This window comes from Nuphar pumila, chromosome 1, assembly GCF_984573655.1.
Source record: "Nuphar pumila chromosome 1, dmNupPumi1.hap1.1, whole genome shotgun sequence".
In the NCBI taxonomy this organism is placed as follows: Eukaryota; Viridiplantae; Streptophyta; class Magnoliopsida; order Nymphaeales; family Nymphaeaceae; genus Nuphar; species Nuphar pumila.
In genome coordinates, this window is record NC_143249.1 from 165271644 (window position 1) to 165284154 (window position 12511).

General features: G+C 32.4%; 1 protein-coding gene across 1 annotated transcript in view; it reads right to left on the bottom strand.

The window, feature by feature from the left end:
- Positions 1–5479: 5479 nt before the first annotated feature.
- The window catches only part of LOC149851194 (uncharacterized), a 46185-nt gene continuing 39153 nt past the window's right edge, over positions 5480–12511 (bottom strand). Inside the window, exons 7-8 of the mRNA XM_090007931.1 lie at positions 5877–5951; positions 5480–5737 (exon numbers count right to left, since the gene is read on the bottom strand). Of these exons, the coding sequence (XP_089864057.1) occupies positions 5480–5737; positions 5877–5951 (333 nt within the window). The remainder of the gene's footprint in view (positions 5738–5876; positions 5952–12511) is intronic.

The window sequence follows — 12511 nt, forward strand, 5'->3', positions numbered from 1 at the left end:
CCAAAATTTTTTTTGACTAACCTTTCTGGAGCTAAAATCCACGCACATGGCAGCTTCATTTCTGATGGTGGTCGAGCCTACGTGAATATCGAGTCTCTGCGCACACCGATAACCTCGGTTTGATACCACTACTAGCTTTCTTTATTTTGAGATGTGTGCAGTGAGAGAGGATAAACAGAGAGAAGGAGACAAGAACAAAGTGGGGATTTGGAAAACAACATGCATCAAGGGGAATTGATTTTTTGACAGTGATATTTTGAGCGTATGTGTTGGGACAAATAGCCTCCCTTGGTGTAGCCGTTTCCATCTTAACCTTTGGAATTTAACTTGTGTGTTTTGGGTATCCAGCGAGTTAAAACAAAATCGAATTTGTTTCTAAAAGATTGTGGAAATATATATTTTTAGGAATGTTTGGAAGTGCCCATGATTTAACGATAGAGAGCAGTGTTCTGAGAGGGGTACGCCTCAGTACCTGAAGCGTAAGCCTCAGAGGCGAGGCTCACGCTCAAGGTACTGAGGCGTCGCTGTGATGGGCAAATTGCCCCTCATCAACCTCCGACCAGTTGTGACCACCGGAGTTGCTGTGCTGCTCAGTCTTCTCCTACCCCCGGACGACCGGCATATCCCTCACTTCCGTACCAGCTGGGCGCGTGGTCCTTCTCCTACTGCCTCCCCTCCCACCGCTTCACTTCGAGAGGCGTACGAGTAAGCCTCAGAGGTGAAGCGCAGGCTCAACGCCTCGCTTCGCCTCATCGCATTTAACAACCTTGATAGAGAGGACCCTTCTCTCTCCTTAACGCATCAACCTAGTACATGAGAGGCGACATGGCCACTTCTGTTTTCATTTTAGGCCAATAATGTCCTGTACATTAACTTGAGTTCTCAGCCTTCACTAGCTTTAAATTCAGTTCTTTGCTAGGGACATGCTATTTTAACCTGTTGCCCCTGCTGACACCTATGGATAATATTTTAATAACATTTTAATAAAATGCATTTTTAAATGTTAAAATATCATAAACTAGTTTTTTGTTGATTAAAATAAAAAAGTTTTGCGTCCCTTATGTCTTATTTTTATTAAAAAGTCAAACTTGTGAGTTGAAACATGCTTCACATTGGGAAAACTATTTAGCATAAGCCAAATAAATTTCAATTCAAAAATATCAAGAATTTTTTTTTTCAAGTTTATAAAATGTTGATTTTATTTTATTTTATTTTTCTAAAATGTAATAATGTAAGAGTCATCAAATGACTCATTCCAACTTATCAAGTACTAGACGGTCCACCTGAGCGCAAGTGCAACATGTACCAGATCCAGTACGAAACCACCGTCAATGAATCTGATTGAAACATTACAATTTTTTTTTATTAAACCAAGTATTTCATCATTGGCATTGCCTTAACCGAAATAAGCTCTAGAGAATCATCTTGTGCATGTACCAACATTTAATAGCTCTGTAAAACAAAGTTCAAAATTAAAGCATCCAAATGACAAAATCCTTAAGTTATTACTTATACGAGTAAATACAACAAAAATATATTGATTTTTGAAATTAATTTCATAAACTGGTTTCTTAGTTAAATCTCCTCGACACATTACATTTTAAACATCACTACTATCACATACCATGAATAAAAAATTATTGAACATTAAATAATCTCATTTCAGTATTGAATCATTAAAACAATTGTTCGATTTAAATAGTCATTCAAATAATCAATAATTATCAAATATAAAAGAAATAAGGAGACCTTAGGATCATCGAAAATACAGTGTTCACAACCCCCTCCAGCATCCTGCACTCACTCCAACCATCACAGATCAACTAAAAAATATTTTATTTTGAAAGCATGAAACTTTGAAAAGTCTCAGTAAAATTTACAGAGCTAATGCAAGATACAATACATAAAGCTTACATAATATACATCAATAACTAAAGAACTGTATCAACTATCAATAAGTTAGATATAAGATTTTTATAAGATATGCATGCATCCATAATTGATAAATAAGTATAAAATAACAATCTCAAGCATTTATATCATCAATTTCAAATGAAATCAAGATATGTATCAATGAGCAAAAATCCATAAAATTTCAAAAACAAGAATAAAATATATTAAAGTAAAGTAAGCAAGTAATTTATGTTCCACTTGATTACCATGGCCTAACTGGGTATGACGTAGGACCAACCCGAAATAGCCAAACTACCCAGGTGTTTATTATGCTATGTATTTTAATTTTTCTGAGTAGCTCCTGAGTCATATCCCTCAAGGACGGAGCCAGACCGTGAGAGGTAGCGACTGCTTCGAGAGAATTCTACTTGAGGGCGTAGCTTGAGGCCACAATGATGATCATAATTACTTACTTCTGTAGAAGTTTTCAGGGACATGCCCACATATGATAAAAGTAGCAGTCCTAGTCCCCCTAAATTTTCTATGATGGAGGACCGTCGAGGTATTGCCCCTTGCAGCTCAAAATAAATAAGGCCAAGAGAGTTTATACCACCTACCCTCTCTAAGTTAGACCCAACCAGTTTTTTTGGTTTAGCATACTTTGGTAAAGACATACCAAAAAATATATCATAGTGTTATCTTTATGAATTAGGCTATAGGTAAATGCAACTACCATTTAGGCTAATGCATTGTCATCTCACTGTTCTCTCTTATGGAACCGTAAATTATTTTAATTTCATCAAGCACACCAAGTGCCCATAAAACCCTGAGGATTTCTATCAATCCAACATGTATTTCTAAATACTGTATCTCAAGGTATAACATGCATTCTCACAATAAGGAATCATGTCAACATGCTGTTTAGTAATTCATTTATGCAGTATCACAACATTTCAAATATTTAGGAATAAGCATGCAGTAATATCACATATACATCATTCTGCATCTGCACATATGGCCAATATGCAACATTATTAACATGCACATATTTATTTTTCAGATGCTTTGCATTTACCAATATTCTCATAATCAGTTTATCATGAAATAACATAATTAAACTACCATAATTTCATAAATCTCAATCACAATACGTGTAGGAGCCTTTTTCTTCAGAAACAGGGCATCCCTAAACCTTAATCTCATCTTACCAAAAGCAATCAAACTCATCTTTATCTCTATCACAAATATTTATATCGGATCTAATATGATTTAAAACAGAATTTATGAAAAGTTTAAAGAAAATACCAAAACATAATTAAAGTCATAAACCCAACTTTCTCGATAAGAGCTCCCATAAACTCTCACCAAACAAATCGATATGACTTCAATTAATATCTTGGTCTTTCAGTTCTCAAATCATATCAGACCTAAATGAAATATCTATAATACCATACTCATTAAAGAACTCACTACAATTGGCCTGTAACTAAAAACATATAAGTCTTTTTTCACGATTTAGGCCCCCATAAGCCCAAACTAGAACGACTCACATATTTTTAATTACGTTAACTTGTAATAATGCTTAAACAAGATGGATACACATTATTTAACTCAATTCATGTTGTATAAACTTGTAAACATTCATATCTCAAGTATGCCTTTAGAGCATTAAAATCAATTAAAATGCTTAAAAACCCTAAATTAATTTTTGAGAAATCAGAGTCTTGATTCTATTATTAAGAAACCATTAGATATACATTAAATCAAGCATGTATCCAAAGATTTAACAAACTAACATCATAAAAATAATCATATAACAAAAGTACTTGCCTTTGGAATAAATCAAAATAATTAATTTGCAAGACAATACAAATTGAGCCATGTCTTATACATATAATTCAAATAAACCTTCATTCAGATCTTCTTACATGTCTAACATAATATTTTTGATACAATAGGGTTTATAAACACTGATAATATGCAATACATGTCAGAAATATAGCATAAGTCTTCAAGAAAACTTGGATCCTTATTGACCCATTTTTATAAAATTTGTCAAGAACAACAAAACTCATATAAATTTATGGTATTTTTACCATGGTTTCCTGTACCTGTCAAGAACATAACCCAATAGATAGATTTCAAAATAATAAATACAAAATTAATTAAAAATCCTTTACAAAACCTTATTTTGATAGAGTTTCGATCAAGAATCTGTAATCTATAAGATTTTTAGCAGATTAATGTATTTTTTAAAATTTATATAAAATGTTTTTGACAAAACCCTTTTTACACTGTCTGTTATTATATATTAAGATTTAGAAAAAAAGTTTATAAAATATTTGGAGTCATTTTTCAAAGGTGTTTACATCTTTTATCAGAAATGGGTCAAAACCATCCTATAACTAGAGCAAAAAACTGAGGCTCTATTAAAAATGAGTATATCTTCTTCTATACGAATTCAAAATGAATAAAACAATATTCTAAATTCAAGATCAAGATGTGCAGATCACCATAGTGATTTTATTTTAATTTTTTGGGATATTAAAAAAGATATCGATTTATTTTCAAAACTAGTCGAGAATAATATATCAAACACCACAGATTTTGATTTCTCAGAAAATGGTTTTGTAAAAACCTTTTTTAAGATCATAAAATGTTTGAAATCTTTTTATTTTAGATTGGATCTCACATAATATGAATTAACTCATATATAACACCATAAAAAATCATTTTATAATTGAATCTAATATGAAATAACAACGAAACCCTAATTATTCATGTTTTTCAAATTCATTTTTATGAAAAACTTATTATTTATCTTTTTCAAACCCAATAAATAATTTTTTCAACTAAGAAAATACGTAGAACAGATCAAAACATAACCATATGCTGCTGGAAACTAAAATAATCTAGACATGCATGCTTCATGTACGTAAGGAGCATCAACTACGAAAATCTTACATGTGAATTGATAGATCTTTAGGATAGAACGAGAGAATCAGATAATCTGACTTCTACTCTACTACCACTAACGAGGGAATCAGACAAGAGGAACGAATTTCTTCCCTCCTAGCGAAAACGACCTACGATGATTATCGGTCCTCGCAGGCTACTGCTGCTTGGATGGTTCCTTCTTTCTCCTTTCCCACTCTGTTGACAAGGTCATGGCAACCTTGATCGCATGTGCCAATGTCACTGGCATGTTGGTCATGACCCGAGGCCTGAGTCTGTCCATCAATCCTCTAACGAACTCTGTTTCCCTTGCCTCATCATCTCTAAAAAGTGTGGGGCAGTACCTCTTCAGACTCTTGAAATTGGTAGTGTAGTCTACCGAACTCATACTGTCCTGCTTAAGTTTCAGGAACTCCTGCTGCTTCCTAATCTTAGCATGCTGAGGGAAGTAGGTCTCTAAAAACACTCCTCGAAAGGTCTTCCACATGATATCAATCATTCATGCAAATTGTATGGTGCGAGTAGTGTCCCACCACTTTCTGGCATCACTCTTCAATTCGAAGGTGCTGAAATCGGTTTGTCTATCATAAAAAACAAGTAGAACTCAGAAAGCTTGCTTGATCTCCTCGATCTAGTTTTCCACAGCTTCAGGATCAACTTTTCCCATAAATCTCCGTGGTTCCAATTTCAAGAACTTCTCATAGGTCACAGGTCTTGGGTTTGGGTTCTGATGGATGACCTGCACAGCCAGAATGAGACGGTTCTGATTTTCTGCTAGTGCATGAATGGCTTGGCCGATATTTTGGAGGGTGTTCATAACAAAACCACTCTGCATTTGCCATTCGTCACCGGTGTCGGTCTCGTTGGGTGCATTTCCACGATGAGCCATCTACAATATATTAAATACAACTTAGCTACTGTGCAAAACAATAATCTTAAACATTATTCCTTTTATATAGTTCTCATAATATCCACAAAGATAAATATTTCTTTATGTAAACACTGGGTATTTATTGAAACATACTTACAATGAGATGTCGGATTGCTGGGCGGTTGTGAACTGATGATTTTCGATCCCAAGCTCTAATACCAACTGTAACAGCCTGGCAGATTTTAACCCAAAAAAAAAAATCGAGTTTATAAAATATTAATTTTATTTTTTTCTAAAATATAATAATACAATGGTCTCATCAACGAACTCGTTCCAACCGTATGATCATGTATAATATTCACATTTTATTAATCATTATTTATGCATGATTCATGTTAAAATCGCTTTAAAAACCCATTTTTATCGTTAGTTTTGAGAAACTGCATCACATTAAATTTTATCAAAAAATTGCATAGTTCGAAGCTTTTCTCTGCGTTTTTAGCATTTTTGCATTAGTTCAGGATTTTCTTAAGTTTAATTATATTAGGTTTTAATCAATTGGGTGGTAATTAGTTTAGGAATGTGTGTTTTATGAAACACATTTTTCAAAAGACCCTTTTTGAAAATTATTGAAAAATTATCAGGCTTGTTTTGAAAAATGTATTTTAACCTAATACTACAGTATAGATAGTCATGTTGAGAAGGGAAAGACGTTTTTCCAGCCTAGGGAAATATGCCCCCTCCATCTTGCCTCCCACTTCTCTCTCTCCCTTGCCTTCTCCCTCTGAAAGCCGATTTCTCCATCTCCTCTTATTCTTCTTCTCCCTCCTTTCATCAAGCTTCAGATCCTCTCTTCATCGGCAGCCTCTTCTTCTTCGCCGTGATCGTGTTCACGCAGCTGCAATCACCACCCTCTTCTTCCCAATCTTTCCATTAGAAGCAAATCATGGTTTGCCTCTTTCTCCGCCTCTCTCACCGTAGTTTAGTTTGCATGATATGAAGCATAGCATCATTTGATTTTCTTTGTCATGATCTGCATATTTGATTTAGATCTGTATACTATATTAGCTTATCATCTGAAAACGAAAAAAAAAGAAAAGAAAGTAAAAAGAAAAAAAAAACTTTGTGCTGTTTTCTTTGATAGTCTTATAGTTTTTTTTTACTCGGTTTTGACGCCAAGGAGTTTGCTAATTATTTTCAATGTCAGGTAGTTAGTTGGTGTTAAATCAGATTCGTGATAGGTTATTGAGTTAGTTTAATTGATTTAATTAGTTTAGTGTTCAGCTTAAATTAGAAGTTGGTCAAACATCATGCGTTTTCTTTTTTTTTTATAGCGAACAACCATATGCTTTTTTTTAATAGCTAGTTATTAATAATGGTCTTGCTGTTTTAAATTCACCATAAGATAGTTTAATATCAAGCCTTGGTACAGTAATTTAGTTAGTTTTGATTTGCTGCAAGTCATTTGATGTCAGCCCAAAATCTTGTTGGTTTGAATTTTTGTTTTGCATGAATGACAATTAGTATATAGGAGCCGAGTCTTCTTAAATGTCGTTTCCCTTGAGAATAGGGTAGCTTGCTTATTTTAGTATCTTCTTGCTGAGTATTGCTGTAGATTAATGGTTATTTAATTCAATTAGCCTCAATAAGCATGTCATCCACGTTAGTATAGTCCATCTGGTTAGGTTAGATAGAAAAAAAAGAGCAACGTTTTCAGCATCATGTCTTCTGTTTTGTCAATTAGTGCAGCAACGTGTGCATCTTTCTTTTATTAACTGTTTTCAATAAACGTTGTTAGCTTTAGTTGTGATTTTTTTTGTTACACGTTCTCATTAGAACTGCCTGTTAGTTAGTTTTTATATCAGCCGAGTCATTGCTTTTGACTGTTAACAGAATTTCTTTAGTTTAGGTTAGTCATTGTTGTACATTGGTTAGCTTAATTAGTTTAATTTGTGTTTTAACAATTTGTATAGCATCCTCTAGTATGTGTCATGCATTAGTTATTTTTTTTATCTTACATTTAGTTTAATAAATAGCTTTACTTGATTCGGATTAGTCGAGAAGCATAGTTTAATAGTAATTCTTCGTGCTTAGTTTTTGTCAATTGTTATTAATGTGTGATATTAGATTAGAGTAATTTAAGTAGTTTGTCATGTTCAGCTGAGTGCTTTCTTGATCTTTAGTTTCCTTTAGTTTCATGAATTATTGATTTCTTGAATTAGTTAGTCATTAGCTTGTTGCAATTTAGTTTTTTTTCATTGCTAGTTAGGTAGTTTTGCTATTTCATCATTTAGTATTAGGTTGTTACAAGTTAGTTCATGTTATTGGTTTAGTTCATGTTCTTGTGATTTTTCTTCATATTTATATTTGAATTTCTCATAGCTTTCTTTTTCTGCTGTGTGTTTTGTTTTTGTGTTTTGTGTTTTGCAGAGAAGAGTTTGAACGTGCGGGAGAACCCTTTTCATACCCCCAAAGCGCCCTCTGAGGTCTCTAAAAGGTTCCCTCAAAAAGGCTCTTCAAGCCCTCAGGGAGCCTTTGGAGAACCCTCAAAGAAATAAGAAAACCTAAAAAGACAATCAATCAAGGGACACAAGGGGACAAGAAGATTCAAGCACTGAAGACACTTTTGCTTTTCTTTTTTTTAGATTAGGGTTTTATTTATTTATTAATTGGGTCTGTAATAAGCCATTTAATTATTTGTTTACGCCCTCTGAATTGGGCAACACTCTCTTAGTAATTTATTTAATTAATTGATTTTTCTTTTTGGCAATAAAGAGTAGTTTAGATTGTGTGTTTGAATACGAAGTATTTCCCATTTCCTGAAATCGACTCGGACTCCACCACTCGTGCGAGCCGATTTTTATATTTTTTGTGTCTGGCTTTCACTTGATTTTGATTAAAAATATTATTTTAAAAAGCATTTTCATAAAACTCCCACCACCATATAAAGTACTAGACGATATGTGTAGGTGCAAGCGCGAGTGCGTCTTAGCCTCCTAGTACCAGATCCAGTAGGGAACCATCGTCAATGAATCTGATTAAACCATTATACAAAAAAAATCATTAAATCAAGTATTTCATCATTGGCATTGCCTTAACCGAAATAAGCTTTAGGGAGTTAGCCTATGCATGCACCAATGTTTAATAGTTCTGTAGAACAAAGTTCGAAATTAAAGCATCAAAATAACAAAATACTTAAGTTATTACTTATGTGTGTAAACACAGCGAAAAGATATTTATTTTTTAAATCAATTTCATAAACTAGTTTCTTGGTTAAATCTCTCGAACATATTATATTTCAAATATCACTACTATCACATACCATGATTAAAAATTTATTGAACATTAAATAATCTCATTTTAATATTGAACCATTAAAGTAATTGTTTGATTCAAATAGTCATTCAATTAATCAATAATTATCAAATGTAAAATAAACAAGGAGCCATTGAGATCATCGAAAATATCAGCATGCACAACCCACTCCAGCATTTTGCACTCGCTCCAACCATCACAGATTACCTGAAAAACATTTTATCTTGAAAGGATGAGACTTTGAAAAGTCTTATTAAAATTCATACAGCTAATGCAAGATATAATACATAAAGCTTGCATGATATACATCAATAACTAAAGAACTGCATCAACTATTAACACGGCAGATTCAAGATTTTTACAAGATATGCATGCATCCATAATTCATAAACAAGTATGAAATAACAATCTCAAGCATTTATATCATCAATTCCAAATGAGATAAAGATATGTATCAAAGAGCAAAAATCCATAAAATTTTTAGATCAAGAATAAAATATAGTAAAGTAAAGTAAGCAAGCAATTTATGTTTCACTTAATTACCATGGCCTACCTAAATATGATGTAGGACCAACCTGAAACGGCCAGACTACTTGGGTGTTTATTATGCTATGTATTTTAATTTTTTCGAGTAGCCCCTCAGTCGTATTCCCCCAAGGATGAAACCAGACCGTGAGAGGTAGTAGCTACTCTGAGAGAATTCTACCTGGGGGCGAGGCTTGAAGCCCCAATGATGATCATGATCACTTACTTCTGCAGAACTTTCCAGAGACATGCCCACATAGGATAAAAGTAGCAGTTCTGGTCTCCCTAAATTCTCTAGGTTGGGATACCATCGAGAAATTGCCTCTCGCGGCTCAAAATAAATAAGGCCCAAAGAGTTCATACCGCTTACCCTCTCTAAGGTAGACCCAACTAGTCTTTCAGGTTCAACATACCTTGGTAAATTCATAATTGAAAATATATCACAAGGTTATATTTATGAATTATGCCATAAGTAAATGCAACTACCATTTAGAATAGTACATTGCCATCTCACTGTTCCCTCTTATGGAACCGTAAATTATTTTAATTTCATCAAGCACACCAAGTGCCCATACAATCTTGGGGATTTCTATCAATCCAACATGCATTTTCGAATACTGCATCTCAAAGCATAACATGCATTTTTACAATAAGAAATCATGTCAACATGCAGTTTAGCAATTCATTTATGCAGTATCACAACATTTCAAATATTCAGGAATAAACATGCAATAATATCATATATACATCATTCTACATCCACACATATGGCCAATATGCAACAAAATTAACATGCACATATTCATTTTTTACGTGCTTTGCATTTACCAACATGCTCATAATCAGTTTATCATGAAATAACATAATTAAACTACCATAATTTCATAAATCTCAATCACAATATATGTAGGGGCCTTTTTCTTCAGAAACAGGGCATCCCTACACCTTAATCCTATCTTATTAAAAGAAATCAATCTCACATTTATCTCTATCGCAAATATTTATATCAGATCTAATATGATTCAAAACTGAATTTATAAAATATTTAAAAAAAATATTAAAACATATTTAACACTATAAACCTAAGCATGTATCCAGAGATATAAAACATAATTTATATCAGATATACATTACATTAAGCATGTATCCAGAGATTTAACAAACTAACATGCTAAAAATAATTATATAACAAAAGTACTTGCCTTTAGATTCAATCAAAATAATTAATTTAAAAGACAATACAAATTGAGACATGTCTTACATATACAATTCATATAAACCTTCATTCAGATCTTCTTAAATGTCTAACACAATATTTTTTATTCAATAGGGTTAATAAACACTGATAATATGCAATACATATAAGAAATATATTAAAATAATAAGTTCCTAACACATTACTACTTAAATACAAGCATAAGTCTTCAGGAAAACTCGGATCCCTGTTGACCTATTTTTATAAAATTTGTCAGGAATAATAAAATTTATATAAAATCATGGTATTTTTACCGTGGTTACCTGTACCTATCAAGAATATAACTCAATAAAAAGATCTCAAAAATAATAAATACATAATTAATTAAAAATCTTTTATAAAACCCTATTCTAACAGAGTTTTGGTCCAAAATTTGTAATGTGCAAGATTTTGACCAGATTGATGTATTTCTTGAAGTTTATATGGAATGTTTTTGACAAAACCTTTTTTACACAGTCTGTTATTATGTATGAAGATTCACCCAAAATTTATATAAAATATTTAAAGTCATTTTTCAAAGGTGTTTACATATTTTATCAGAGATGGATCAAAACCATCCTATAACGAGAGCTAGAAACTGAGGCTCTATAAAAATGGATGTATCTTCTTCAATATGAATTCAAAATGAATGAAACAAGATTCTAAATTCAAGATCAAGATGTGTAGATCATCATAATAATTTTATTTTAATTTTATAGACTGATATTCAAGATGATATCAGTTTATTTCCAAAATTGGTCGAGAATAATATATCAAACATCACAGATTTTGGTTTCTCAGATTTTTTTTTGTAAAAACCCTTTTTAAGATCATAAAATCTTTGAAATCTTATTATTTTAGATTGGATCTGACATAATATGAATTAACTCATGAATAACACCATAAAAAATCATGTTATGATTGAATCTAATATGAAATAACAACGAAACCCTAATTATGCATGTTGTTCAAAATCGTTTCTATGGAAAACTTATTATTTATCTTTTTCAAACCCAAGAAATGATTTGTTCAACTAAGATAACATGTAGAACAGATCAAAACATTATCATATGTTGCTGAAAACTAAAATAATCTAGACATGCATGATTCATGTACGTAAAGAGCATCTACTACGTAAATCTTACGTTGAATTGATAGATCTTTAGGGTAGAATGAGGAAATCAGATAATCTGACTTCTACTCCACCACCACCAACAAGGTAAGTGCAGGTTTAATGGCTGCACTAGTCTTCTCCATACCTCCTAGACATTTTGGAGGAGAGAAAAACCAAAAACTACAAAGGAGAAAAAGAAGAAGAGAGAGAAAATAAAATTTTTCTTAAAAGATGTGAGGGGCGTGTGGGAGGGGGGGATATTTATATCCCCTTCCCAACCCTAGGCTTATTTAATCTGGACCCTCCCTCTCCAAGATCATGTGGAGGGGGATAGAAGTCCATTCTAGAGAAAACCCTAACTTCTAGACTCCTAACTCTTTAAAAATATTGATTTTTTTTCCAAATTTTATTTTAGTGAGATAATTAGGTTTGACTTTTCAACAACTAATTCCAGCCCATACAACTTGTGTGGACTCTTCTAGAGGTGTGGGACATCCCCTTTATTTATTGTTTTAAAAATATTTAATTTAAAAATCTTATTTATCCTCTTTTTATTTTTATTTAATTATTTTTTTATGAATTTAAAACTAGAGGATAATTTAAA